The sequence below is a fragment of the Natrix helvetica genome (assembly GCF_964273705.1).
Source record: "Natrix helvetica genome assembly, chromosome: 15".
Lineage (NCBI taxonomy): Eukaryota > Metazoa > Chordata > Lepidosauria > Squamata > Natricidae > Natrix > Natrix helvetica.
Genome location: NC_138565.1, coordinates 6700715 through 6725874, shown reverse-complemented (window position 1 = coordinate 6725874; position 25160 = coordinate 6700715). Strand labels below are relative to the sequence as shown.

Below are 25160 nucleotides of genomic sequence, written 5' to 3'. Positions count from 1 at the left end.
CCATAACAAAATACTTTCTGGAAAGCCAAGGTCATCCTTTGTCTTTGCAGCTCTGCACCTGACCTGAAGATTTCAGATTTGGGTTAATGTCAGGGGTTCCAAATAGCATCCAAAAGTAAAACAGAGTCCGAGGCAAAATATTGCTCAAAGTTCCCATTGATGAAGAGAGCCAAGTTGGCACATCTGGGGAAACCTGAATCTGAAAGCTTCCCGGTTTTCCCCACCCAGTTGAAAGTTCAAGATCTTGCCCCCCCACACCCACAAGTCCATCCCATGGTCCAATCTCCCACTGCCATGCTGGCAGCTTCCACCCATCCGATTCCAGTTCAGGTGCAGAGGTGCAAAGAGAAAGGATGACCTTGGCTTTCTAGAAAGAATATTGTTATGGCTACATCTCCTCTAACTCCATACAATCCCCTCTCCCATTTCCCCACAATAGAAAAATGCCTAGTAGGATAATAGAAAGTGTGGCAGGCCAAAGATCTAAAAAACAAGATAGCAGCAGGCCTGACAAAGACCTCCCCGAAAATAAGGCCAAGCGCTTATTTCGGCAGTCAAAAGAAAATAAGACCCTTTCTTAGTTTTGGGGGAACATGGGCGAACTGGTAAGTGGAGATCCCGGCTCTATGCTGCTCTATTTAGCCACATTTTTGAGGCCGAGCGCATGCGTGGTAAAAATAAGTGAATCCTAATATATTGACTCCCAAAACTGATTCACCAAAATCCTCAATTTTGCAGAATAAGGGTGGCCTTTGGCTTATTGCATTCATACTCTTCAGCTTTCCACTCCAAAATGGTGCTGAAACCAGTGAGGGGATAGAAAATGGATAGATTATAATGAAATGCATCATTTGAGAAATATCAGCGTATAACGAGAGAGAGAGAGAGAGAGAGAGAGAGAGAGAGAGAATGGAAGGATCGTATTAGCTGAAATCCAGCATGTTTTAATGCCAGTCAAGTGTCTGAAAGAAGGGCTAAAAAGGAGCCTCCCGTGGTGAGGAGTTCCACAGATCCTGGAAAAAAAAGGAAAGAAAAGCAGGGTGATATTACCATGTAATATCACCAGGGTTTATTTTCTGTTGCCCCCCCCCCCAAATAAACGCTTGGCCTTATTTTCGGGGAGGTCTTATTATTTTTGAGGCGCAGGAGGCGGCGAGCATGGTCACCTCACGGCTGCTGCTGTGTTGCAATATTTTCAGGGAGGGCTTATTTTTTAGGGGAGGGCTTATTTTAGCGCATGCGGTCAAAAGCCCAATTGGGCTTATTATCGGGGGGAAGTCTTATTTTTCGTAAAAAGGTTTTTTATTTTCCCTTTCAAATTCATTCTTCAATACACATTCTTATCGTTGCTATTTGACATTTGTCAATTCATATCATTTTTTCCGCCTGTATACTTACATTTTCATACTTATTTCCCCTGATTTAATAATGTGTGGTCTGAGTTATTTGTTTTGTGCTTTGTTCCATTCTCTCTCTGTTGGCATCTTTTTTCAAGCCACTCGTAAAATCGTCCCCCATGTCCTGTAGTACACGGATTCCTCTTTTGTCCTTTATGCTCAATGTCAACCTGTTCGTTTCTGCACAATCGAATCTCTTCTTTATTAGGGGGAGGTCTTATTTTCGGAGAAACAGGAAAGCCAGTGCTTTGCTGGTGTGTCTTGGCTATATATATGTGTGTGTGTATTTGTGTTACAACCCCTGGTATGGTATGTAACACAAATACATACCTATTTCCCTGGCTTAGTGGCAATTACATCGGCCTAATATGCAATACAGCCCTGGTTCGATTCCCAGTAAGAGTAGGGCTAGCTGATGAGAGCTAAATAGCTTGAAATAGATCTATACTAGTCTCCCTTTATTTATTTATCAGCACAAAGACAACACACACACACACACATATATATATATATATATGTGTGTGTGTGTGTGTGTGTGTCTGTGTGTGTGTGTGTGCGCGCGCACACGCGCGCGTGCTGATAAATAAATAAAGGGAGACTAGTATAGATCTATTTCAAGCTATTTAGCTCTCATCAGCTAGCCATACCCTTACTGGGATTTGAACCTGGGCTGTATTACATATTAGGCAGGAGTCTTAGCCACTAAGCCACAGGCTCTTATTTTGAGGGAGGGGAGCTTTGGAGTCTTCCCCTCCCCTACGAGAAGCCAGGGAGAAAACAAACAAACGGAAACGTCGACAGAATGAAGGATGTGCATCCTTTAACCATTCCTGTAAGGATTGTGGGAATTTCACTGTGGTTTTTGTGTGCGTTCCTCTTTGCGGTAAGAGAAGAAGCACCAGTTTCTTTCCTGGAGGGGTTGGGGGGGCTGCAAATACCCTTCTGCTTGCTTTCCAAAAATGCCTGGTGAGAAGCTGGGCCTTTGTGCAAAGCTCAAGTGAAGTCCATCAAGCAGGAAGACCCAAAATGAGGTCAAGAAGTGATCATAGACAGCAGCAGGTGCTCTTGACGGAACCTTCCCTGCCCTCCTCCTGCGAAGGGCACCGCGGCGGCTGCCATGCGCCCGAGCGAGCGTCCTTTTCACAAGCAATTAAGATCACCCGCTTGTTACCCCGGGAAACGCAGGAGGCTCGAGCTCTGCATGCAGCAGCCTTGAGATGTGGCGTTTTCCCGAGACCTCCGTGGAGGGAGATATTTTTCTCCTCCTCCTCCTCCTCCTCCTGCCGGTCCCAGCGTCATGCGCCAAATGCTCTCGGTCGTGACGATCCAGAGCTCTGGTGAGTCACGGTCAGCTGCGTTTTGCGCCGGCCGCGTCTGGGTGCGTGTTGGCAGAGGCTGATGGCAAAATGTCACTCTGCCGCAGGGGTACACCTTATTCCTTCTGAAATAAACTGAGGTTGGCAGGCCTACAGGGGGTTGAACCCTTCCCTGTTCTCCGGTGCTTTTACACATGGATGTGTCTGAATGTGTCCCGTTGCAATGGCTGGCTGGGGAATTCTGGGCGTTGAAGGCCGCTTGACTCCTTCTTTCCTTCTTTCTTTCCTTCTTTCTTTCTTTCCCTAAAACGAACCTTCTTTTAAGGCTGATTGGTTCTATGGTGAATACTTTTACTGAATTTCAGTCTGTTTTCCTTCCTTCCTTCCACCCACTCACCCACTCATCCTTCTCTCATTTATTTCCTTCCTTCTTCCTTCCTTCTATCCATACACCCATCCATCCATCCATCTCTTCTCTCATCTCCTTCCTTCCATCCATCCATCCATCCATCTATCCTTACTTCCCTCATTTATTTCCTTCCTTCTTCCTTCCTTCCTTCCTTCCTTCCTTCCTTTCTTCTTTTCTCCCCACCCACCCACACACCCATCCATCCATCTCTTCTCTCATCTCCTTCCATCCATCCATCCATCCATCCTTCCCTCATTTATTTTCTTCCTTCTTCCTTCCTTCTATCCATACACCCATCCATCCATTCATCTCTTCTCTCATCTCCTTCCTTCCATCCATCCATCCATCCATCCATCCATCTATCCTTACTTCCCTCATTTATTTCCTTCCTTCTTCCTTCCTTCCTTCCTTTCTTCTTTTCTCCCCACCCACCCACACACCCATCCATCCATCTCTTCTCTCATCTCCTTCCATCCATCCATCCATCCATCCTTCCCTCATTTATTTTCTTCCTTCTTCCTTCCTTCTATCCATACACCCATCCATCCATTCATCTCTTCTCTCATCTCCTTCCATCCATCCATCCATCCATCCATCCATCCATCCATCCATCCATCTATCCTTACTTCCCTCATTTATTTCCTTCCTTCTTCCTTCCTTCCTTCCTTTCTCCCCACCCACCCATCCATCCATCTCTTCTCTCATCTCCTTACATCCATACATCCATACATCCATCCTTCCCTCATTTATTTTCTTCCTTCTTCCTTCTTCCTTCATTCCTTCCTTCTTCCTTCATTCCTTCCTTCTTCCTTCCTTCCTTTCTCCCATCCACCCACGCACCCATGCATGCATCCATCCTTCTCTCATCTCCTCCCTTCCTTCCTTCCTTCCTTCCTTCCATCCATCTCTTCTCTCATCCCTCCCTTCCTTCCTTCCTTCCATCCATCTCTTCTCTCATCCCTTCCTTCCTTCCTTCCTGCCTTCCTTCCTAAAATGAATCTTCTTTTAATGCTGATTGGTTCTATGGTGAACACTTTTACTGAATTTCAATTGTCTTGCTTCCTTCCCTCCTTCCTTCCTTCCACCCACCCACCCGCCCATCCTTCTCTCATTTATTTCCTTCCTTCCTTCCTTTCTCCCACCCACACACCCATCCATTCAGCTTTCTCTCATCTCCTTCCTTCCTTCCTTCCACCCACCCACCCGCCCATCCTTCTCTCATTTATTTCCTTCCTTCTTCCTTCCTTCCTTCCTTCCTCCCACCCACACACCCATCCATTCAGCCTTCTCTCATCTCCTTCCTTCCTTCCTTCCTTCCTTCCTTCCTTCCACCCACCCACCCGCCCATCCTTCTCTCATTTATTTCCTTCCTTCTTCCTTCCTTCCTTCCTCCCACCCACACACCCATCCATTCAGCCTTCTCTCATCTCCTTCCTTCCTTCCTTCCACCCACCCACCCGCCCATCCATCCTTCTCCTCTTATTTCCTTCCTTCCGTCTCTCCCTCCTTCCATCTATCCTTCCCTCCCTCTGTCTATCCATCCATCCATCCATCCATCCATCCATCCATCCATCCACCCTTCTCTCGCTGGCAACCGCAGTGGCGGTAGCTAGCATAAACATCCTCCCGCCTGGTTGCCATGGAAACTGGCGATCACTCCCGGGGCGACGGAAGAAGGGAGCAGCAGCAGCTTTGGTGGAAGTGCTAGAAAGATGGAGTAGGGTCCTCCCCGTTCCATCACCTACCCAACCGCAGTGTCCAGTTAGCTTTGCAGATTTGGGGGTGGGCTGAGTTGAGCCACCTGGACGAGTTTTGCTGCAGTCAAAAAACGAAGGAAGGAAGGGAAGATTCCCTGAGCATGTTTTTTTTTTCTTTCTCTCTTTTAATTTTAGGGATTTCCTGCCCCGTGGATCGGGAATTGTCACCCGACGCCCCTTGGTTCTGCAACTGGTTAATGCCACGACTGGTACGTCAATGTGTTTTTAATGCTCTCTCTTCGTCCTGGCACACAAACGTTCAAGTCCAGGGTTGAGAGAGAAGACCTTCCATCACGGTCTGCGAAACTTCCTCCAGTGTTACTCCAAATCTATTTGCTTTCTTTGGCCACGAAGATCTGAAACGGCATAGGGTTTCCTGCCTAGGCAGGGGGTTGGACTAGAAGACCTCCAAGGTCCCTTCCAACTCTACTATTGTATTGTATTGTATTGAAGAGGAGGAAGCGGGAGGAAATGAATAACAGAATAGAATAACAGAGTCGGAAGGGAGCTTGGAGGTCTTCTAGTCCAACCCCCCGCTTAGGCAGGGAACCCATTATTATTACAGAGAAATGATTATCTAACATCTTCTTCAAAACTTCCAGTGTTGGAGCATTCACAACTTCTGGAGGCAAGTTAATTGTTCTCGCAATCAGGAAATTCCTCCTTAGTTCTAAGCTGCTTCTCTCCTTGATTAGTTTCCACCCATTGCTTCTTGTCCTGCCCTCGGGTGCTTTGGAGAATAGCTTGACACACACACACCCCTCTTCTTTGTGGCAATGCCTGAGATATTGGAACTCTGCTATCATGTTACCCCTAGCCCTTCATTAGACTAGAATACAATAACAGAGTTGAAAGGGACCTTGGAGGTCTTCTAGTCCAACCCCCTGCTTAGACAGGAAACCCTATGCCATTTCAGACAAATGGCTATCCAACATCTTCTTAAAGACTTCCAGTGTTGGGGCATTCACAACTTCTGGAGGCAACTTCTGTTCCACTGATTAATTGTTCTCACTGACAGGAAGTTTCTCCTCAGTTCTAAGTTGCTTCTCTCCTTGATTAGTTTCCACCCATTGCTTCTTGTCCTGCCTTCAGGTGCTTTGGAGAAGAGGTTGACCCCCTCTTCTTTGGGGCAGCCCCTGAGATATTGGAAGACTGCCATCATGTCTCTGAATATGATGAAGATAATTCCAGAGAGCAGAAAATAGTGGCCTCTTTCCCAAATTGAAAACCAGCCCAAATAAATGGTGGCCAAGAGAACATCCAGAGATCTTGATTTGAGATCTCCCCATCCATAAGTCATGACCTCTTCTTGGCACCAAAGGAGTTGTCCCTTTCTGCTGTCTTCTCCTGGGCCCATCTCCCAATCGTCTCCTAACTGTCTCCTTCCTGCTCTAGAATATGGCGAATTCCTCCACTGCAAAGGGAAGAAGTTCACGGATTTTGAGGAGATACGTGTGGAGATTGAAGCCGAGACCGACAGAGTCACCGGCTCCAACAAGGGCATCTCCTCCGTCCCGATCAACCTACGAGTTTATTCTCCAAACGGTAAGTCGTGGAACGTATCGGGAACGAGGAGTAGAACTGCACAATCCCATTTGGGGAGGGGGGGGAGAAGTGTTGTGGCCCACCAGCGGCGAGCAGAGTTGGCAGCGGAGTCGGACAGTGGGGAGGTTGGGGAGGAAGATGGGCCAGTCCTGGCAGCTGGGGAAGGCTCAGAGGAGGACTCTGAGTCAGAAGCAGAGAGGGGGCCGAGGCTGTCTGGCAGTTCTCAGCTGCCTTCGGAGGCAGAGGAACAGCTGGAGCCTGTTCCCAGTGTGCACAGCGCAGAGCTGCCAGAAGAAAAGAACAGCTCAGAAATCAGGGTAGACTTGGGAGTAAAGCCACAGGTGGACAATGAATGGCCCCTCCCATAGGAAATAAAAGAGGAGCGAAAGGGGAGTGGGCTTTTGCAGGAAAGAATTCGTTTGTTTGTTTCAGGAGTGTGAAGATCTGTCCCTGAATCTCAGAGACTCTGTGCCTAGTCTTTCCTTGCATAGCACCTCAATTGGCAAATATTTACATGGCCGCTTTCCAAGCTAGATAAGGTCTGTGGTCATAAATACTCCTTTGAAAGACTGTTTGCCAGGCGTTGGCTGAATGCGAATGAGAGGAATTCACATTCGTTTAATAAAAGGGGTTTTGTCGGGACCAGGACTCTGCCTCCTGCTTTTTGGGGGAAGCCTAGCCCAGAACAAGAAGCTCTCAGATTTTAAGAATAAGTATTTAAGGTGGGAACAAAATTTATAGGCCAAAGGAACCTTCCATTGAAGCTTATCATGATATGGCTGGCAAGGTGTTGCCATTTTTTAATTCTTAATTCCCTGTCCCACCTTGATAGCAACTTATTCTACTTGAGGTTCCTTTCCAGCTTCACACAGCTGCCCATCCGTGAGTTCTTCTGGGTGTTGTGTCTCTTTGTTCTGATCCAGCTCCCAAAACACGACAAACCCTCTGAAGTGAACTCAGAGATTCCCTTATTAGGAGCCCCGGCAACCCCAGCCAAAAGTTTCTCTCTCAAGTCCGTCAGGCCGGAAGTTGTCTGCCACATCTATTCATCTCGCTCCCTGCCTTTGATCCCCAGAGCTAGAGTGGGGCTTCGCTAGCCGCGGTGGTTTTTCCATCCCAAGGACCGGCCCATAGATTTCCACTGTTCTCCTCTCCTCTGCTTTCTGTGCATTCGTGTGTCAGGCACTGCTGTTCCTCTTCCTCATCAGCCACCTCCAGACCTGCAGGCTGTTGACTCTCCATCTGAGGGTTGATGAACAGCTCAGACTCCCCCTCTGTCTCTGTCTCTGCCAGGTCCGTTCCCTCTTCCCCCGCGGAGCTCTCAAGTTGCCTTGGTGCTGACCCTGATTCCCACGCTTCCTCCTCCAATTTGGCTGCTGGAGGGGCCGGCGGCCGACGGATCACAATACTCTTCCTCTTCTTTCTTTAGTCCTAAGTCTGACCCTGGTGGACCTTCCCGGGATGACCAAGGTCCCAGTTGGAGACCAGCCAGCAGACATCGAATTCCAGATCCGTGAAATGTTGATGCAGTTTGTCACCAAAGAAAACTGTCTTGTCCTTGCGGTCTCTCCAGCCAACAGCGATCTGGCCAACTCCGATGCCCTTAAGATCGCCAAAGAAGTTGACCCTCAAGGTAAGGTCCAGCCTTGGGTTTCTGACCTTGGGCCTGTCGGTTTCTGTAAACTAATTCCTTTGTGTCTCCTGAATTGTGATTGCAAAGGGATCCAGGAACGGGAAGACAAGAAGTTGGGGTCCAAATGATTCATTTATCAGATGTATCCATCTCAGATAAAGCCGTATCTTTGAACTGGAACCCAGCACGGGAAATGGCAATAGCCATAGCGCTTAGACTTATATACCGCTTCACCATGTTTTATGGCACTCTCTAAGTGGCTGAGTCAACATTGAGCTGGTCAGGATCGAACTGCTAGCAGCGGGCAGAGTTAGCCGGCAAGACTGCATTCCAACCACTGTGATACCATGGTCCTCTTTTCTTCCTTCCTTCCTTAGCAATAGCACTTAGACTTATATACCGCTTCACAGTGCTTTTACAGCCCTCTCTAAGCGGTTTACAGAGTTGGCCTCTTGCCCCCAACCATCTGGGTCCTCATTTTACCCACCTCGGAAGGATGGAAGGCTGAGTCAACCTTGAGCCAGTCAGGATCGAACTGCTGGCAGTGGGCAGAGTTAGCATGCAATACTGCATTCTAAACACTGTGCCACCATGGCAAGGAAGGAAGGACCGTGGGATCCTTGGTGCTCTCTGAGCTTGGTAGTTTTCTTGCAAACATTTCATGACCCAACTAGGTAACATCATCAGTGCTAGAAGGGAGGAGGATTGTGGGGTCCTTGGTGCTCTCTGAACTTGGTGGTTTCCTTGCAGACGTTTCATGACCCAACTAGGGAACATCACCAGTGCTATTTGGGAGGTTGTGCTAATCCCGACGCTAGACCTTTGCTTCCTTCATACTGGGGAAGTCTAGACTTTATGGTGGAATGACTCCACCCAACGCCCCGCCCGTAACTCTCTTCTTAGTGGTTCAAAGGTTGTCTGACTTCCTTGTGACCTAACAGGCCAACGTACCATTGGAGTCATCACCAAGTTGGATCTCATGGATGAAGGAACCGACGCGCGAGATGTTTTGGAGAACAAGCTGCTTCCGCTAAGAAGAGGTAAAGGTCCTTCTCTTGTGGTCTTCACGAGCCTTGCTGTCTTTTCTCCTTCCCAACTTTTCTATTTATTTAATTTTGCTTACACATATATCAAATCAATTCGCGGGCAGTTGTAGAGTATCATACATTCTAATGCAAGTAAAGCTGATCATAATTATTACATTCAATCCACTTATTTTTTTCTAATAATAATAATACAGATATATTATATTAGGTTGAAATCTACCGTTATTCAATTATTCCATGTTTTCTCTGGTTGTTACTTTCACTTTATTATACTATATAGAAATGTAGACACCAATATTCCTCCCTTCTCTTATTTCTATCCCTTATTCTAGCTTTAGTCCTGTTACCCTTTATTATTTTTCTTTCTGTCCTGTCTAATTTCTAATCATGTCACCCGCCTAAAAAAAAAGAAGAAGACGAGAGAGAAGGAAACACAAATCAGAACAACAAAAAAGAAAAATAATCTACCCATCGCTTGTAAAAATAAGACCCGTCCAGATTCCACAGAGAATTCACTCCGGCAAGCTCGTCAAATTCCTTTCCACTTATGTCTGTGTCTCTCCCTGTATCTTATAAAAGACAGTTAAGTCATTTCTTCTTAGATATCTAGACATCAGTATAGAATTCTTTATTGGCCAATTGTGCTTGGACACACAAGGAATTTGTCTTTGGTGCATAAGCTCTCAGTGGACATAAAGAAAAATAAAATAGAATACATTCATCAAGAATCATAAGATACAACACTTGGTGATAGTCATAGGTTACTAATAAGCAATCAAATCATACTAGGAAACAAATGAAACAATTTAAATTGTAAAGATACAAGCAACTTGGTTGTAGTCATAAGTGTGGAGAGATAAGATACTAGGGAGGAAGAGAAGAATAATAGTAATACAGTCTTAATAAATTATTTGACAGTTTTGTAGGAATTAGTTGCTAAGCAAAGTGATGGCATTCGGGAGAAAACTTTCCTTGTGTCTAGTTGTCTTGGTGTGCAGTGCTCTATAGTGTCATTTTGAGGGTAGGACTTGAAACAATTTATGTCCAGGATGCGAGGGGTCTGTAGATATTTTCACAGCCCTCTTTTTGACTCGTGCAGAGTACAAGTCCTCCATGGAAGGCAAGTTGGTAGCAATGTTTTTTTCTGCAGTTGTGATTCTCCTCTGAAGTCCGTGTCGGTCTTGTTGGGTTGCAGAGCCCAGCCAGACAGTGATGGAGGTGTATATGACAGGCTCAATCCTTCCTCTGTAGCGTCTATTTCTAGGAATCTGGGAATTCTTTGATTAGCATCCTGTTGTTTTGAGGAAGGGAAAAAAACCCCCATATTCTCATTTTCCCTGATGGAATTAAAGTTGAGGGAATGTAGCAGAATTTCCTGGATGGCTTCTATCTTCATTCTTTGACAGAGGCTAACAGGAAGGAAATGATTTCTGGGGCATCCTGTCCATTGTTAAAGAGGGGAAATACACACAATTGTGTGTGGCCTCAAATTCCAGTTTGAAATACTCCCCTTTTCTGGCCAGCCTTCCTACTGCTAGAGTTCATACAACCTTTTCTTCTTCTTGTTGTTGTTAGTTGCAAAGTTGTGTCTGACCCATTGCCACCCCATGGACCACGTTCCTCCAGGCCTTCCTGTCCTCTTCCCATCCTCTGGAATCCATTTAAGCTCCGGTGACTCCGTCCAGCCACCTCCTTCTCCGCCCTCCCCTTCTTCTTTTGCCCTCCATCGTTCCCAGCATGAGGCTCTTCTCCCGGGAGTCCTTCCTTCTCATCAGGTGGCCAAAGTCTTTGAGTTTCCTCTTCAGGATCCGGCCTTCTAAAGAGCAGCCAGGGTTGATCTCCTCTAGGACTGACCGGTTGGACCGCCTTGCAGTCCAAGGGACTCGCAGGAGTCTTCTTCTCCAGCACCAGAGTTCAAAGGCCTCCATTCTTTGGCGCTCAGCCTTCCTTATGGTCCAACCTTCACAGCCATCCATTGCAACTGGGAAAACCATCGCCTTGACTAGACACACTTTTGATTGGCAGGGTGATGTCTCTGCTTTTTAGTCTGCTGTCTAGATTGGCCATCTTCCCCCAGAGCAAGCCTCTTTTAATTTCTTGGCTGCCGTCCCCATCTTGGAGCCCAGGAGAATAAAATCGATCACTACCTCCATTTCTTCCCCATCTATTTGCCAGGAATTGAGAGGGCCGGATGCCCTGACCTTAGTTTTCTTAATGTTGAGTTTCAAGCCTTAGCACCTGATTTATTGATTTTACACACACTTGGGACTGTCCCAAAGATGTTGTACTTTTTACTGGAGCGTGGAGAAGACGACATCTTTAAAAAGAAGCTGGAGAGATTCAAATTTGAACGAGATGGACTGCAAATAAATTTGATCAACAGAGGACTCTTGGCATTGACCAAGCCCCCGTCAGTCAATTGCAGAAGGCAGCTTTGTTTGGAATAGCTTACATCCTGCGAGGGGATCTTTAATCCCATCAAACATCCACATCTGTCTATCCTAGGTCTTCAGGAAAGATACGATAGGTTGTCAGAAATGCCAAATCTGGTCTGAACATCTGGCTGACCACAACGACCAATCATTTGATAACTATGGAGATCCTCCGTCATCCAAGGTCATGGTTGTTGTTGTTTTTTTCAAGAGGCAACTGGACTTTCTGTTTTTTCTTTGAAGATGTTTTGCTTCTCATCCAAGAAACTTCTTCAGCTCTGACAGGATGAGGGTGGGGGAATGGAAGGCTTTATACGCCTTTCAGACAGCTGGTCCTTTGCATCCTTTTAGAAAGTCGTTGAGGCCACTTGGAGGTTTCTCTGTGTCCTCAGGATCACCTGATTGATGCAAATGGGTGTGGAGCCTTCTTGGAACTGTGGAAAGGACTTGTGTTGTAGACTGTTAGATCTTTCCACAGTTCCAACAAGGCCCCACATCCATTTGAACCACTCGGTTGACCCTGAGGACACAGACAAACCTCCAAGTGGCCTCAACGACCCTCCAAAAGGACGCAAACGACCAGCTGTCTGCCAGGAGCATCAATCCTTCCATTCTCTAACATCATCCAGTCAGAGCTGAAGACACTTCTTGGATGAGGAACGAAACGTCTTCAAAGAGAAACCAACAAAGTCCAGTGGCCTTTCGAAAAAAGCACCTTCAGGACAATAATTTGATGATGACGATAACAAGGACGGCAACTTAAGACCCATCTCTATTTTGTCATTTTGGAAGCTAGCGTTTCCGGGGGTTTGTCCTCTGATGTCCGTTGTCCTTCCGTAGGTTACATCGGGGTGGTGAACCGCAGCCAGAAGGACATCGATGGGAAGAAGGACATCCAGGCCGCTCTAGCCGCCGAACGCAAGTTCTTCCTCTCCCACCCAGCGTATCGGCATATGGCGGATCGTATGGGTACTCCCTACCTGCAGAAAACGTTGAATCAGGTAAACGCTTTCCTGCAGAGCTGCCCGTTGGATCCAAAGCCCTCCCTTCACAACCGTTCAAAGCAGGGGTGGGCTTCAAAAAATTTACCGAGCTGGTCAGGATCGAACTGCTGGCAGTGGGCAGAGTTGACTGGCAATACTGCATTTTAATCAATGTAGATAGATAGATAGATAGATAGATAGATAGATAGATGATAGATAGATAGATAGATAGATAGGTAGATAGATAGATAGATAGAGTAGATAGATAAATAGATATAGATATAAGATATAAGATATGATATAAGATTATAAGATATAAGATATAAAATATAAGATAAGAGATATAAGATATAAAATATAAGATTATAAGATTATAAAATTATACAATTATAAGATATAAATATAAGATAAGAGATATAAGATATAAGCTTATAAGATATAAATATAAGATAAGAGATATAAGATATAAGCTTATAAGATATAAATATAAGATAAGAGATATAAGATATAAGATATGAGATGAGATATAAGATATGAGATATAAGATATAAGATATGAGATATGAGATATAAGATATAAGATATAAGATATGAGATATGAGATATGAGATATGAGATATGAGATATGAGATATGAGATATGAGATATAAGATATAAGATGATATAAGATATAAGATATGAGATATAAGATAGATATAAGATATAAGATATAGGATATAAGATATATAAGATATAAGATATAAGACATAAGACATAAGACATAAGATATAAGATATAAGATATAAGATATAAGATATAGATAAACAGCAATAGCAATAGCACTTAGACTTATATACCGCTTCATACTGTTTCACAGCCCTCTCTAAGCGCTTTACAGAGTCAGCCTCTTGCCCCCAACACTCTGGGTCCTCCTTTTACCCACTTCGGAAGGACAGAAGGCTGAGTCAACTTTGACCCTGGTGGGATTCGAACTGCCAAATTGCAGGCAGCCGGCAGTCAGCAGAGGTAGCCTGCAGTACTGCACTCTGACCACTTGCGCCACTACAAGCTCCTGTTAGATAAAATAGACTCCCTTAATGACCACGGAGTTCACTTAGTGTGACGTTTGCCTGACAATCACTGCGGAAAAGGTCTCTAAGACGATCAGGACTTGTCCCAAGTGTGAAGCGACGGAAGGAAGGAGGCGCATGTAAAAAAAATAGGATTTCCCTCATGTTCTGAATCCCCCATTTTGGCTTCTGTGGTGTGCAGCAACTGACCAACCATATCCGCGACACGCTGCCCGGCCTGAGGAACAAGCTGCAGAACCAGCTGCTGTCTATTGAGAAGGAAGTAGAAGAATACAAGAATTTCCGTCCGGACGATCCTGCCCGCAAGACCAAAGCTTTGCTCCAGTAAGTCCTTCGTTGTACTGATAGGTGGGAAGACGGGGCTAAGTAGGTACTTTGTTGGCCAAAGAGTCAAGAATGTTCCAGAAAAGTTCCAGCAGCCCAAACTATGGACTATAAGCAGGATGTTAGGGTTAGAAGGTAAGGTCACACCTAGAATACATACAGCATCTAATTTTGGTCATCACACTATAATAAAAAAGATATCGAGACTCTCGAAGTGCGAAGAAATTTGCAGATGATACTAAGCTGGCTCAAAGGTGGCTCAGTGGCTAAGACGCTGAGATTGTCGATCAGAAAGGTCGGCAGTTCAAATCCCTAGCATCGCGTAACGGAGTGAGCTCCCGTGACTTGTCCCAGCTTCTGCCAACCTAGCAGTTCGAAAGCACGTCAAAAATGCAAGTAGAAAAATAGGGGCCACCTTTGGTGGGAAGGGAACAGCGTCCCGTGCGCCTTCGGCGTTGAGTCATGCCGGCCACATGACCACGGAGACGTCTTCGGACAGCGCTGGCTCTTCGGCTTTGGAACGGAGATGAGCACTGCCCCTTAGAGTCGGGAACGACTAGCACAGATGTACGAGGGGAAACTTTACCTTTACTAAGCCGGCAGTAATAACTAACATCCTAGAAGATAGGCTCAAGATCCATCTGGATCTTGACAGACTTGAACCTTATCTAACAAAATGAAATTCAATGTAGAGAAAAGTCAAGTCCTACACTTAGGTAAGAAAAACCCAAAGTACAAATATAAACTGGGTGAAACCAGGCTTAATAGCAGTGACTCTGAGAGGGATCTTGGAGTCTTAGTGGACAAACAGCTAAATAGGAGCCAGCAGCTAAAAAAGCCAATGCAATCCTACTTTGCATTAACAGATGAATTCAATCAAGATCAAGTGAGGTACTACTACTACTCTATAAAGCCCTAGTAAGACCACACCTAGGATGTGGCATCCAGTTTTGGTCACCACACTATAACAAAGAGGTGCAGAGAAGAGTGCAGAGAAGAGCAACCGGGATGATTAGAGGACATATGATGAACAGTTGCAGGAACTGGGCCTGGCTAGTCTAGGGAAGAGAAGGACCAGGGGAGACAGGATAGCAGGTGTTACGTAATTAAGCTCCCCGTTAGGAGAGCGAGTATGCAGAGAAGCGTAATGAGAGTGATATGGAATAACACGCACAAACCAGCATACAGAGACACTGAATAGTATAAAAATATAGTAGTTTACTATGTAGAAATATAGAAGTATTCAGAGTCTGGTTAACAGTCCAAGTCATACACAGTTCAGTAATTCAGTTATCAAATAGTCTCCGTTTAACACACAAAGTAGATAACAGTTGCAAACCACAATACCTCCGTATACACCAACCAGGTTCTAACAAAACAGAGAGAGAGCTAACAGCCATTCTGGCTCCCTCTTATAGCTGCTTGAGGTAACAAACCAATTGCATTTCTCTAACATTTAAAGTAACAGTAACATAATCATAGCTTGTATACATTGGCAAGCCAAGCCTGGGGTTACATCCCTAACAGCAGCCTTCCAAAACCCTGCATTGGCGACAGGAAGGGCATCCGGCCACTAAACACTCAGTTCCATTCAGTGGCCCAAACTCAGCCCAGAAGGGATTATGGGGTCATAAAAGGAGATGATGATGATGATGAGGGGACCGGAGGCTAAAACCTATGAAGAGCGGTTGCAGGAACTGGGTATGTCTAGTGAAAAGAAGGACTAGGGGTGACATGAGAGCAGTCTTCCAATATTCTTCCAATATTGGAAGACCAATAGACCAATAGTCACCACACTATAAAAAAGAGGTTGAGACTCTAGAAAGAGCGCAGAGAAGAGCAACCAGGATGATGAGGGGACTGGAGGATAAAACATAGGATGAACGGTTGCAGGAACTGGGCATGGCTAGTCTAGGGAAGAGACCAGGGGAGACAGGAGAGCAGTCTTCCAATATTTGAGGGGCTGCCACAGAGAGGAGGGGGTCAAGCTATTTCCCAAGGCACCTAAAGACCAGGCAAGGAATAATAATGGATGGAAACGGATCAAGGAGAGATTCAACCTGGAAATAAGGAGAAATTTTCTGACAGGGAGAACCATCAACCCATGGAACAGAAGTTGCCTTCGGAGGTTGTGGGAGCTTCATCCCTGGAGGCTTCCAAGAAGAGATTGGACTGCCATCTGTCAGAAATGGTGTCGGATCTGCTTGGGCAGGGAGGTTGGGTTAGATGACATACAAGGTCCCTTCCAACTCTGTTAATCTTTGAAGGTCCGTCAATGTTCTTGGAAAGCAAGTGGAAGCTAGAACAGATATTTCCACCATAACCATCCCTCTCTCCTTCTCCAGGATGGTCCAGCAGTTTGCTGTGGATTTTGAGAAACGCATCGAAGGTTCTGGAGATCAGATTGATACTTATGAACTGTCCGGTGGTGCTCGGATCAATCGTATCTTTCACGAACGATTCCCATTTGAACTTGTGAAGGTAAAACTAAACCTCTGTTGATTGTTTTAGGCACGTCTTCTTCATATCTTGATGTCCTTCTTAATCCCTATCGCCCAGGTTGTCTCTTTAGGTCTGTCTTAAGACCTAAAACACAAATAAATAAATAACCATCTCCCATGGTGATTAGAGAGGAACATCTGACAAGACTGCTCTTGTAGGACTAAACAACAGAGGGGGGAAAAATTAGGTGATGTTTCTAGGAATGTTGGAAGACGTTGTCCCATCACCGCTCCAGATTAAAGAAGGTTGATTTATCATCTCTTTCTTTGTGGATCCTTGGGGTCCATAAAAAAATTTGGGGGTTCTTCTCTTGGTGTTCCTCATCCGTGTCTCTTTCTCCTGGTGCAGATGGAATTCGACGAGAAGGAGCTCCGAAGAGAGATCAGCTATGCGATTAAGAACATCCATGGCATCAGGCACGTATTTATGGTCTCCTAGCTTCTTCTGAGCATAACTCTAGAATTCATAATTCTTCATAATCCTGTAGAGATCCAGTAATGTGTCAGAAGCTTCTCAGATACACATTCTAAAAGTCAAAACCAAATGAGTTAGATTCCCCACCATCAGTAGGCCAGACAGCAGAGATAGCTCTATTATTGTAGACGTCCCTCAAGGACGGGATCAGTGGTGGGCTTCAAATAATTTAACAACCAGTTCTCTCTCTGGTTGATGGGTGGGCGTAGCCATGGTGGGCATGGCCTAGTCGGCCTCCTGCATCATCCTGGGAGTGAAAAAAGGGTGTGGCAGACCTGTTTTCTATCTTCCCGGGCTCCGGAGGCTCTCTGGAGGCCAAAAATCGGCCCGTTTTCAGCCTTCCCGAGCCTCTGGGAGGCCAGTTTTCCACCTCCCTGGGCTCTACGTGCTCCCTGGGACCCATGTGGGGACTCCTGGGAGGAGAGGGGTGGGGCGGGGCCAGCCAGTCATCAGAACTACCGGTTCGCCAAACTGGACATAAAATTAACATCCGGTTCACCCCGAACTGGTCCGAACTGGCTGAATCACACCCGTGGATAGGAAGTTTTATCATTTGGTAGAATTTGATCTTGGAGCTCAGCAAGCCAGGTTGGCCCTATCCAAACCAAACCAAGGTGCATAAAGGAGACACAGCTTTTGAATTCTCCTCTTTTCCGATGAGCGACCGGGTTAAACGAACGTTGACACGTGCTTTAATATATATCTTGTGTAGGAGAGCATGGTTGAGCTCCGGATTGCTACTGAAGCTTACCAGAAAAGTTATGTGCAGCATGAGATGTATGATGCTTAGGCATTTAATTTTAAATTTCGTCCTAGGCCAGTATACGTAGACCTTGAGATGGCGTAGACTTTAGACATGAAATTGCCCCAAATGGACGTTAGTGGAGAAAGTATGTTGACCAGCCCCAAGATCTTTTTGTTCTGACCTAGGCTTCCTGATTTTTACTTCCAGAGTAAAAAGTCACACATTTAGTTCCCAAAACCCACTTTTTATTTCAACGGCTGTGAATTATCTTCATTCACAACCCATAATGAGTCACAAATAGCTTGTAAAGAGTCTGACAGAAGTCTGCCAAAGTCTTTTGGGATAAAGCTGATAAGCACCCGCCTTTATCTCCCTTGAAGCACTGCCAAAGACCTAATTGGAAATTAGCTTTGCAAGGCCACACGGAGCACAGAGTCAAAACAGAGCTTCAGAGTTTAAGCTGACCAGAACGAACAAAGTTGCTTCCTGCAAAGGCTCACGTGCCTTTGCTCCTCCTTTATGACTTATGGGAGGGGCCAATCATTTCCAAGCCTTACTCCCGAGTTGCCCCTTTTGTCTTAACTGTTCTTGCCTTCTGGGAGCTCTGCACATACCACACTGGGAACAGGCTCCCCCTGTTCCTCTGCCTCACTGATGTCCGACTCTGGAGCTCCAGAGGCAGCGCATAACTCGCAGATGGCCCTGGCCCCCTCTCTCCCTCTGATGCAGAGCCCTCGTCCGAGCCTTCCCCAGATTCCAGGACTGGCCCATGCTCCTCAACTACTTAATTTCCCCACAAAAATTGAGGAGTCCTGGGTGCTTTCTGAGCTTGGTTAAATCTCAGAGAGCACCAAGGGCCCCACAATACAATCCTGAGGTCCAGAAAGATTCTTCCCTTGGACAAGCTCATGTTTGGGCAGGACCTCTCCATAAGCCGTGAGTCCCAGACAATGTTGCGGGATCTCAATTCCCAAACTGACCATCCAACGACATCTCCTAAAACGATCGTACAATTCTGGAAAACATAAAGTATTCCAGAACTAGGAGAAAACCAGAAAGTTTTCTGGCTGTCATTTGTGAATGGAGTTGGATCTCTGAAGGATGAAGGTCAGGAAGCTGGTTGGATAGACCTTAGGGGGATCATTGGTATTCTCTGAGTTTGGTGGTTTTCTTGCAGACGTTTTATCACCAAACTAAGGAACATCAGGAGTAATGAAACGTCTCCAAGAAAAAACACCAAGCTCAGAGAGCATCAAGGACCCCACAATTCAACCCTGAGCTATAAATATTCTCTGAGTTGAGAACTTACCGTATTTCTCAGAGTGTAAGACGCACCTTTTTGACCCCTAAAAGAGGGTGAAAATTTGGGTGCATCTTACACACTGAATGTAGCCCCACCCTTTGGCCTCTGGCTCCCAGCAATTTACCTCCTTGCAGCAGCAAACGGGGAAAATGGGGCTTGCGGAGGCTGCAATAGGCTATACAGCAATCCCTGCAGCCTGAAACAGCTGATGATTGGGAGGCCCGGGCTGAAACTGAAAGTGAAACTTGCTGTTTGCTCCACGAGGCAAATTGCTGGGAGGCAGAAGCAGACTTTTGTTGTTGTTGTTGTGCTAGTCAGGCAGTTTGCTATTTGCTGCAAGGAGGTAAGTCGATAACTATAAATGCCTATCGAATGTTCAAATGATTAGATTTTTTTAAAAAAAGACTGCTTTATCATTGTTCTAGGCAGCTTAACAAAAGGAAGAAGCTTTTTAAAATAAACCCTGGATCTGAAGAGGCCCAGTGCTATTGTTATCTTCTTTTAAATAGCAGAGAATAACGTACACTTCCAGAAAACCACATCAACTTTAACAGCATCTGTACAAGCACAGCCTGAAATGTAACACTACAAACAGTGTATCTCGTCTGTGCTGTTTGCTGTTTGTTGCAAGGAGGCAAATTGCTGGGAGGCAGAAGTAGATTCCCACCCACACCTTAGTACAGCCTGAAATGTAACACTACAAACAGTGTATCTCGTCTGTGCTGTTTGCTGTTTGTTGCAAGGAGGCAAATTGCTGGGAGGCAGAAGTAGATTCCCCCCACCACCACTTTAGTAAAGCCTGAAATGTAACACTACAAACAGTGTATATTGTCTGTGCTGTTTACTGTTTGTTGCAAGGAGGCAAATTGCTGGGAGGCAGAAGTAGATTCCCCCCCGCACCCCTTGTTTTCTTCCCCAAAAGCTAGCTGCGCCTTCTACTCTGAATAATACGGCTAGTTGTCCTTCTGGGCTTCCCATCTCCCTCAATGGGCTGTTTACTGTTTGTTGCAAGGAGGCAAATTGCTGGGAGGCAGAAGTAGATTTCCCCCCCCCCTGTTTTCCTCCCCAAAAGCTAGCTGCGTCTTCTACTCCGAAAAATACGGGTAGTTGTCCTTCTGGGCTTCACATCTCCCTCAAGGGGCTGTTTACTGTTTGCTGCAAGGAGGCAAACTACTGGGAGGCAGAAGTAAAAAAAAATTCCCCCTTGTTTTCCTCCCCAAAAGCTAGCTGTGCCTTCTACTCCGAATAATATGGCTAGTTGTCCTTCTGGGCTTCCCATCTCCCTCAAGGGACAGAAAGGGACTTTCTGCATAATAGGCAGCCCCCTTTTTTGGCAATGCGATGACGTTCTCCTCGCCCTATCTCCTTCCGCCCTTGTCCTTCTCTAACCACCGCTACCCCCGTGTGCGTAGAACTGGCCTCTTCACACCTGACATGGCCTTTGAGACCATTGTGAAGAAGCAAGTCAAGAAGATTAAGGAGCCTTGCGTGAAATGTGTGGACATGGTCATTTCGGAGTTAATCAGTACGGTTAGACAATGCACCAAGAAGGTAAACCCCCGGGAAAAAGGGGGGCTTGGGAACCCCGACATGCTCGTGACCCACCCACCCACCACCAGCTGAAGCACAGCGTTTCCAATCTGGGGGTGGGTGGGTGGGGGCAGATCCCTGTCGTTTTCTTCTGGGTTGTCCATCTTCACAGCATGACTAGACCTGAGTGAACCCTGCTTGATGTTTCCTAGCCAATCAGAAAGCCACGGGCCGACGCTTAAGAGGGTAAAACCCGGGCTTCCAATGGTTCTCTGATCTACGTTTTGGGCTCGGGAGACGGAGAAGGTGGAATCATTTGCTTTCTATTCGCTTTAGAGTTGTTGTCGTTGTGGGTTTTTTTGCCCTCCAAAGGAACTAAAAAAAACGGCCATCTTCTCTCTTGGCTGGTCAATGTTTCCATTTAATGCTCAGTTTGTTGAAACCAAATTTGTAAGGTGAAAACGTGGCAGATAGGATTTTAAGAGTGGGTACATTCCTGGCCGCATCAGTGTTTTTTTTGGGTGTGTGTGTGTGATTTGATAAGAGGAGGTAATTGCAAAATTACCATATTTTTGGGAGTATAAGACGCACTTCCCTCCCCCCTAAAAGAGGCTGAAAATTTGGGTGCGTCTTATACTCCGAATGTAGCTTTTCCGAAGCTTTTTTTTCCAGCCCTAATGAGGCGCTAACGAGTGAAGCGATCTTCCGTGCTTTTCTCATTGCTTCTCTCTCCGACAATCAGCTATGCTTTAGAAGCTGTTTTTTTATCCCCAGTGCTGGAGAGCAGCAAAGATGATGAGTGGATTGGAGGCTAAAACATATGAAGAACAGTTGCAGGAACTGGGAATATCTAGTTTAATAGAAAGTAGGACTAGGGGAGTCAGGATAGCAGTGTTCCAATATCTCAGGGGTTGCCCCAAAGAAGAGGGAGTCAAGCTATTCTCCAAGGCACCCGAAGGCAGGACAAGAAGCAATGGGTGGAAACTAACCAAGGAGAGAAGCAACCTAGAACTAAGGAGAAACTTCCTGACAGTTAGAACAATTAATCAGTGGAACAGAAATTGCCTCCAGAAGTTGTGAATGCCCCAACACTGGAAGTTTTTAAGAAGATGTTGGATATCCATTTGTCTGGTGTAGGGTTTCCTGCCTAGGCAGGAGGTTGGACTAAAAGACCTCCAAGGTCTCTTCCAACTCTGTTATTCCATTCTAGACTGACCAGACTAAGGATGCTAGCCAGAGGAATACTTGGGAGGCAGAATTTCCCCCCCTATTTTCCTCCCCAAAAACTAAGATGCGTCATATAGTCCGAAAAATACGGTAAATATGCTTTCCTTTACCTAGGTTGGCTTCCTCTGTTGCTTTCTTTCCTTTCGTCGTCTTCTCTCTTCAAAATTGGGATATTCTACTGAAAATCTAAGAACGGTCCTTCCCTTTGCCATAGTGTTTTTGGAAATATTTGATCCATGTTGGCAGAATCGTGGCGAAGGAAGGTGAAGGGATGTCCTCTCTAACATAGCTAGTTGGGTCTCACTCATTTCCCCCCCTCCAGAATTCATCCCCAAATCTAAAATTATATATATGCATTTTGGAACAATCAAATCACACGTTTTTGGAACCACTCATATCAACCCATAACAACTGACAATTCAACAGTTCCATGTTGGAACGGTTGAACCAACTCTACCGCTCTTAAAATCCTACGTCTGTCTTCACCTTTGAAATATATACATGGGTTGAGTCTTCAGATTCTGAAGATCTCAAAAATGGTACCACAGGGCTCTGTTTTTACATCTCCAGAGCTTGGCCTGGTTTTCTGATTGGCTTGGTCTGGGTCCTGCCCTCCAAAGAGCAGCAAAAGGGTTGAAGATCATCCATTTAAAAACACCTCCCTCTCTCAGCTGCTCACGAAAAGGGCGACCTTGAAAGATACCAGCTTCCACACATCAACGCACGGATTCAGAGGAACCTGTAGAATGGTTCCAATCACAGCTATTCAGCTCGTTTTCCAAAGCTGGAGAAAAATAATAACGGGAGACAGCAAGGGGAAGTCAGGATCTCAAACAAGGTGGTGGCTGAAGTTCTTCAAAAATGAAAAAAGGCGTTTGACTAAAAACGTGGGAACCTGGAACTTGATCCATCTTGGACAATTTGTTGGCCAGTGGGGCAGCAGGTAAGAGGATGGGGAAGAGATGGATGGAGCTGGAGAAGGCTCTTGGTGGTAGGCAGTTCCATCAATGGACAAGATTCATGTCTACTTTGGCAAGACACGGCAGTAAGGTTGGGTTAAGGTCCTTTGACCTGTTGCAGGTTCCTCAAGGTTCTAGAATGCTGGGAGGAGTTTTCTTTTTCTATCCTGCTATCTTGTGGGGGGGAGGGGGTTTCCTGAATGAGGAGCACCCAGAAATTTGCCATTCGCTCCTGGTAATCACTAGCCCTTGGGCTGCCAAGTATACAGTGTCATCTGAACGATGGGATCGGCAGGACTGACCTTCCCCATTCTGCCCTGCCCGTTAATTTTCCTGTGAGTCAAATCCTCATTCTTTGCTTTTCTTTAAGCCCCTTTCTGCTTCTGAATTTATTTCTTCCCTTATTTCTTCCCTTCCACCTCCTTTCTCTGTTACGGTTTTTTTTTTCTCCCTCTTCCCACCGCCCTCACCCACTCCGATGAGCAGAAAAATCTGTACCTCTAAGAGAGTCTTTTAAAAACTGACCTGTTCTGAAGGACAGGAGAAGGAAGAATGGGGGGGAAGGAAGGAAGGAAGGAAGGAAGGAAGGAAGGAAGGAAGGAAGGAAGGAAGGAAGGTAGGTAGGTTGATTATAGCATGCTGGCTGGGAGAAATGTTGAGAGTTGAAGTCCGTGCATCTTAAAAGGACCAAGGTTGAGAAATATTGATCTGGTAGATGTTAGACTGAATAAAGTTTGGCTCAGGTGCCTAGACATGTCTTTGTAACTCAACCATTTTAAGAAGATGGGAAGTTTTAACTCGGTTTCCAAAGTTAAAGTCCCTTAGGGAGATAGGTGTGTTGCCAGCACTTTCATAGCTGCCTTCTTCAAGTTCTCAAGATGCCACCTCTCCTTGTTCCCTTGAAGTGTCACCCTGAGCGAGTCGGTCAACCACGCTAAGAGAAGGAGGAGAACCAAGCTGGATCCCAGTCTTGGTTTGAGAGAGGAGAGGAGGACAAGAATGGGAAGCTCCATCTCTGCCTGTTCCCCTCCATCGTTTTTTAAAACTCATCCCGTAGCTTGCCATTCCCCAATCCTTTTTCTAACCTGCAGAATTCACTAGATGCTTGGCAGCACATGGAATCCTGTAGTGATGCCCTGTTGGGGAACATCTGTCCTGTGGAGCGAGCAATCCAGAAAAAAAGAAAGAAAGAAAAGAGATCTCACTTCTCTCTCTGTTTACCTTGTGTTTTTTTTTCTCTTCTTCTTTTCTTTCTCTTCTCTCTCTCTCTCTCTCGGACTCTCTCTCCCTCCTTCCATCTGCTTCACGCCTTCCTTCCCTCCTCATCGCTTCTTCTCCTTCCCTCCCACCCCTGCTCCTTTTCATCGTGCAGAACGGGCCTCTTCACGCCTGACCTCGCTTTTGAAGCCATAGTGAAAAAGCAAATGCAAAAACTGAAGGAGCCCTGTTTGAAGTGTGTGGATATGGTAGTGAGTGAACTTACGTCCACCATCAGGAAGTGTAGCAACAAGGTAAAAGACTCCTGCCAAGGAGGGAGAGCTACTTCCCTACCCCCTCTGTAAACAAACAAACAACCAATGCCATTTTTACGGCCCGTGGGCGCAAAGGAACTGACTAGATGTGCCCATGTGCCTTTTTCGGGTTAGACAACAGTCGAAGGAAGGCGAACGAGGAGATTCCGCGAAGTGGTTCTCTCCATTAGAGTAGAACAATGGTCAGAGACAATGGAGGTAGAATAGGAGGAACGGTCGTGGTGAATTAAGAGATCAAGGGCTGATTGGGTGGAGTGTTCTGAACTGAGGCTTCCCAAGAGCAGGAAGAAAACTCGTCGTCCCGACAAAAAAAAACACCATTTATTAGTTTTCTGTGCATTTTGCTCACTCACACCCAGCAAAGTCTTTCAAGGGAGGATTTACGGTCACAGACCTTATCTGGCTTAGAGAGCTGCCAGACCGAGAGCTGCAGAACTTGGCCAGGAGTCTTGGAGAGTCACGAACTGATTAAGCGAACTAATGGTCTCCTGCAAGCTCCACTCCCCTTTCGCTCCTCTTTTATTTCCTCTGGGAGGGGCCATTTACCATCCACTTATCACCTTACTCCCAAGTCGACCCCTGTTCTTTAGCAGTTCCCTTCACCTGGCAGTTCTGCGCATGCGTACACTGGGAACAGGCTCCAGCTGTTCTTCTGCCTCACTGATGTCTGACTCCGAAGGCAGCTGATAACTGTCAGACGGTCCTGGGCCCCTCTCTACCTCCGACCCAGAGCCCTCATCAGAGCCTTCCCCAGACTCCAGGACTGGCCCATCTTCCTCCCCAACCTCCTCACTGTCTGAATCTTCTCCCAGCTCTGCCGGCCACTGGCAGGCCACAACATAAAGATGCTTGTTGGGCCATAAGTAGACAGGTTCTAGCTCTGAAGGACAAGGGAGAAGATTGTTGGATTTCTATCTTCTTCTTCTGAGTGCTTCAAAGCCCTCAACGTAAAAACTAGTCTGAGATGTTCTTAAAAT

The 25160-nt window shown here is 46.0% G+C and overlaps 1 protein-coding gene across 14 annotated transcripts in view; it reads left to right on the top strand.

The window, feature by feature from the left end:
• DNM1 (dynamin 1) overlaps positions 1 to 25160 on the top strand; it is a 97437-nt gene that overhangs the window by 8592 nt on the left and 63685 nt on the right. For 11 of the 14 annotated variants that reach the window (XR_014176508.1, XR_014176509.1, XR_014176510.1 and 8 more), the window contains exons 2-10: positions 5015 to 5088; positions 6275 to 6424; positions 7854 to 8057; positions 8999 to 9097; positions 12376 to 12536; positions 13769 to 13911; positions 16257 to 16392; positions 16762 to 16829; positions 20348 to 20486. Coding sequence is in view for 9 of the 14 variants with exons in the window: in XM_081967143.1 (XP_081823269.1) it covers positions 5015 to 5088; positions 6275 to 6424; positions 7854 to 8057; positions 8999 to 9097; positions 12376 to 12536; positions 13769 to 13911; positions 16257 to 16392; positions 16762 to 16829; positions 20348 to 20486 (1174 nt within the window). In the remaining 5 variants the exon portion in view is untranslated. Of the gene's footprint in view, positions 1 to 5014; positions 5089 to 6274; positions 6425 to 7853; positions 8058 to 8998; positions 9098 to 12375; positions 12537 to 13768; positions 13912 to 16256; positions 16393 to 16761; positions 16830 to 20347; positions 20487 to 24023; positions 24163 to 25160 lie in introns of all 14 variants that reach the window. The other 3 variants (XM_081967139.1, XM_081967141.1, XM_081967138.1) reach the window with 1 other exon arrangement.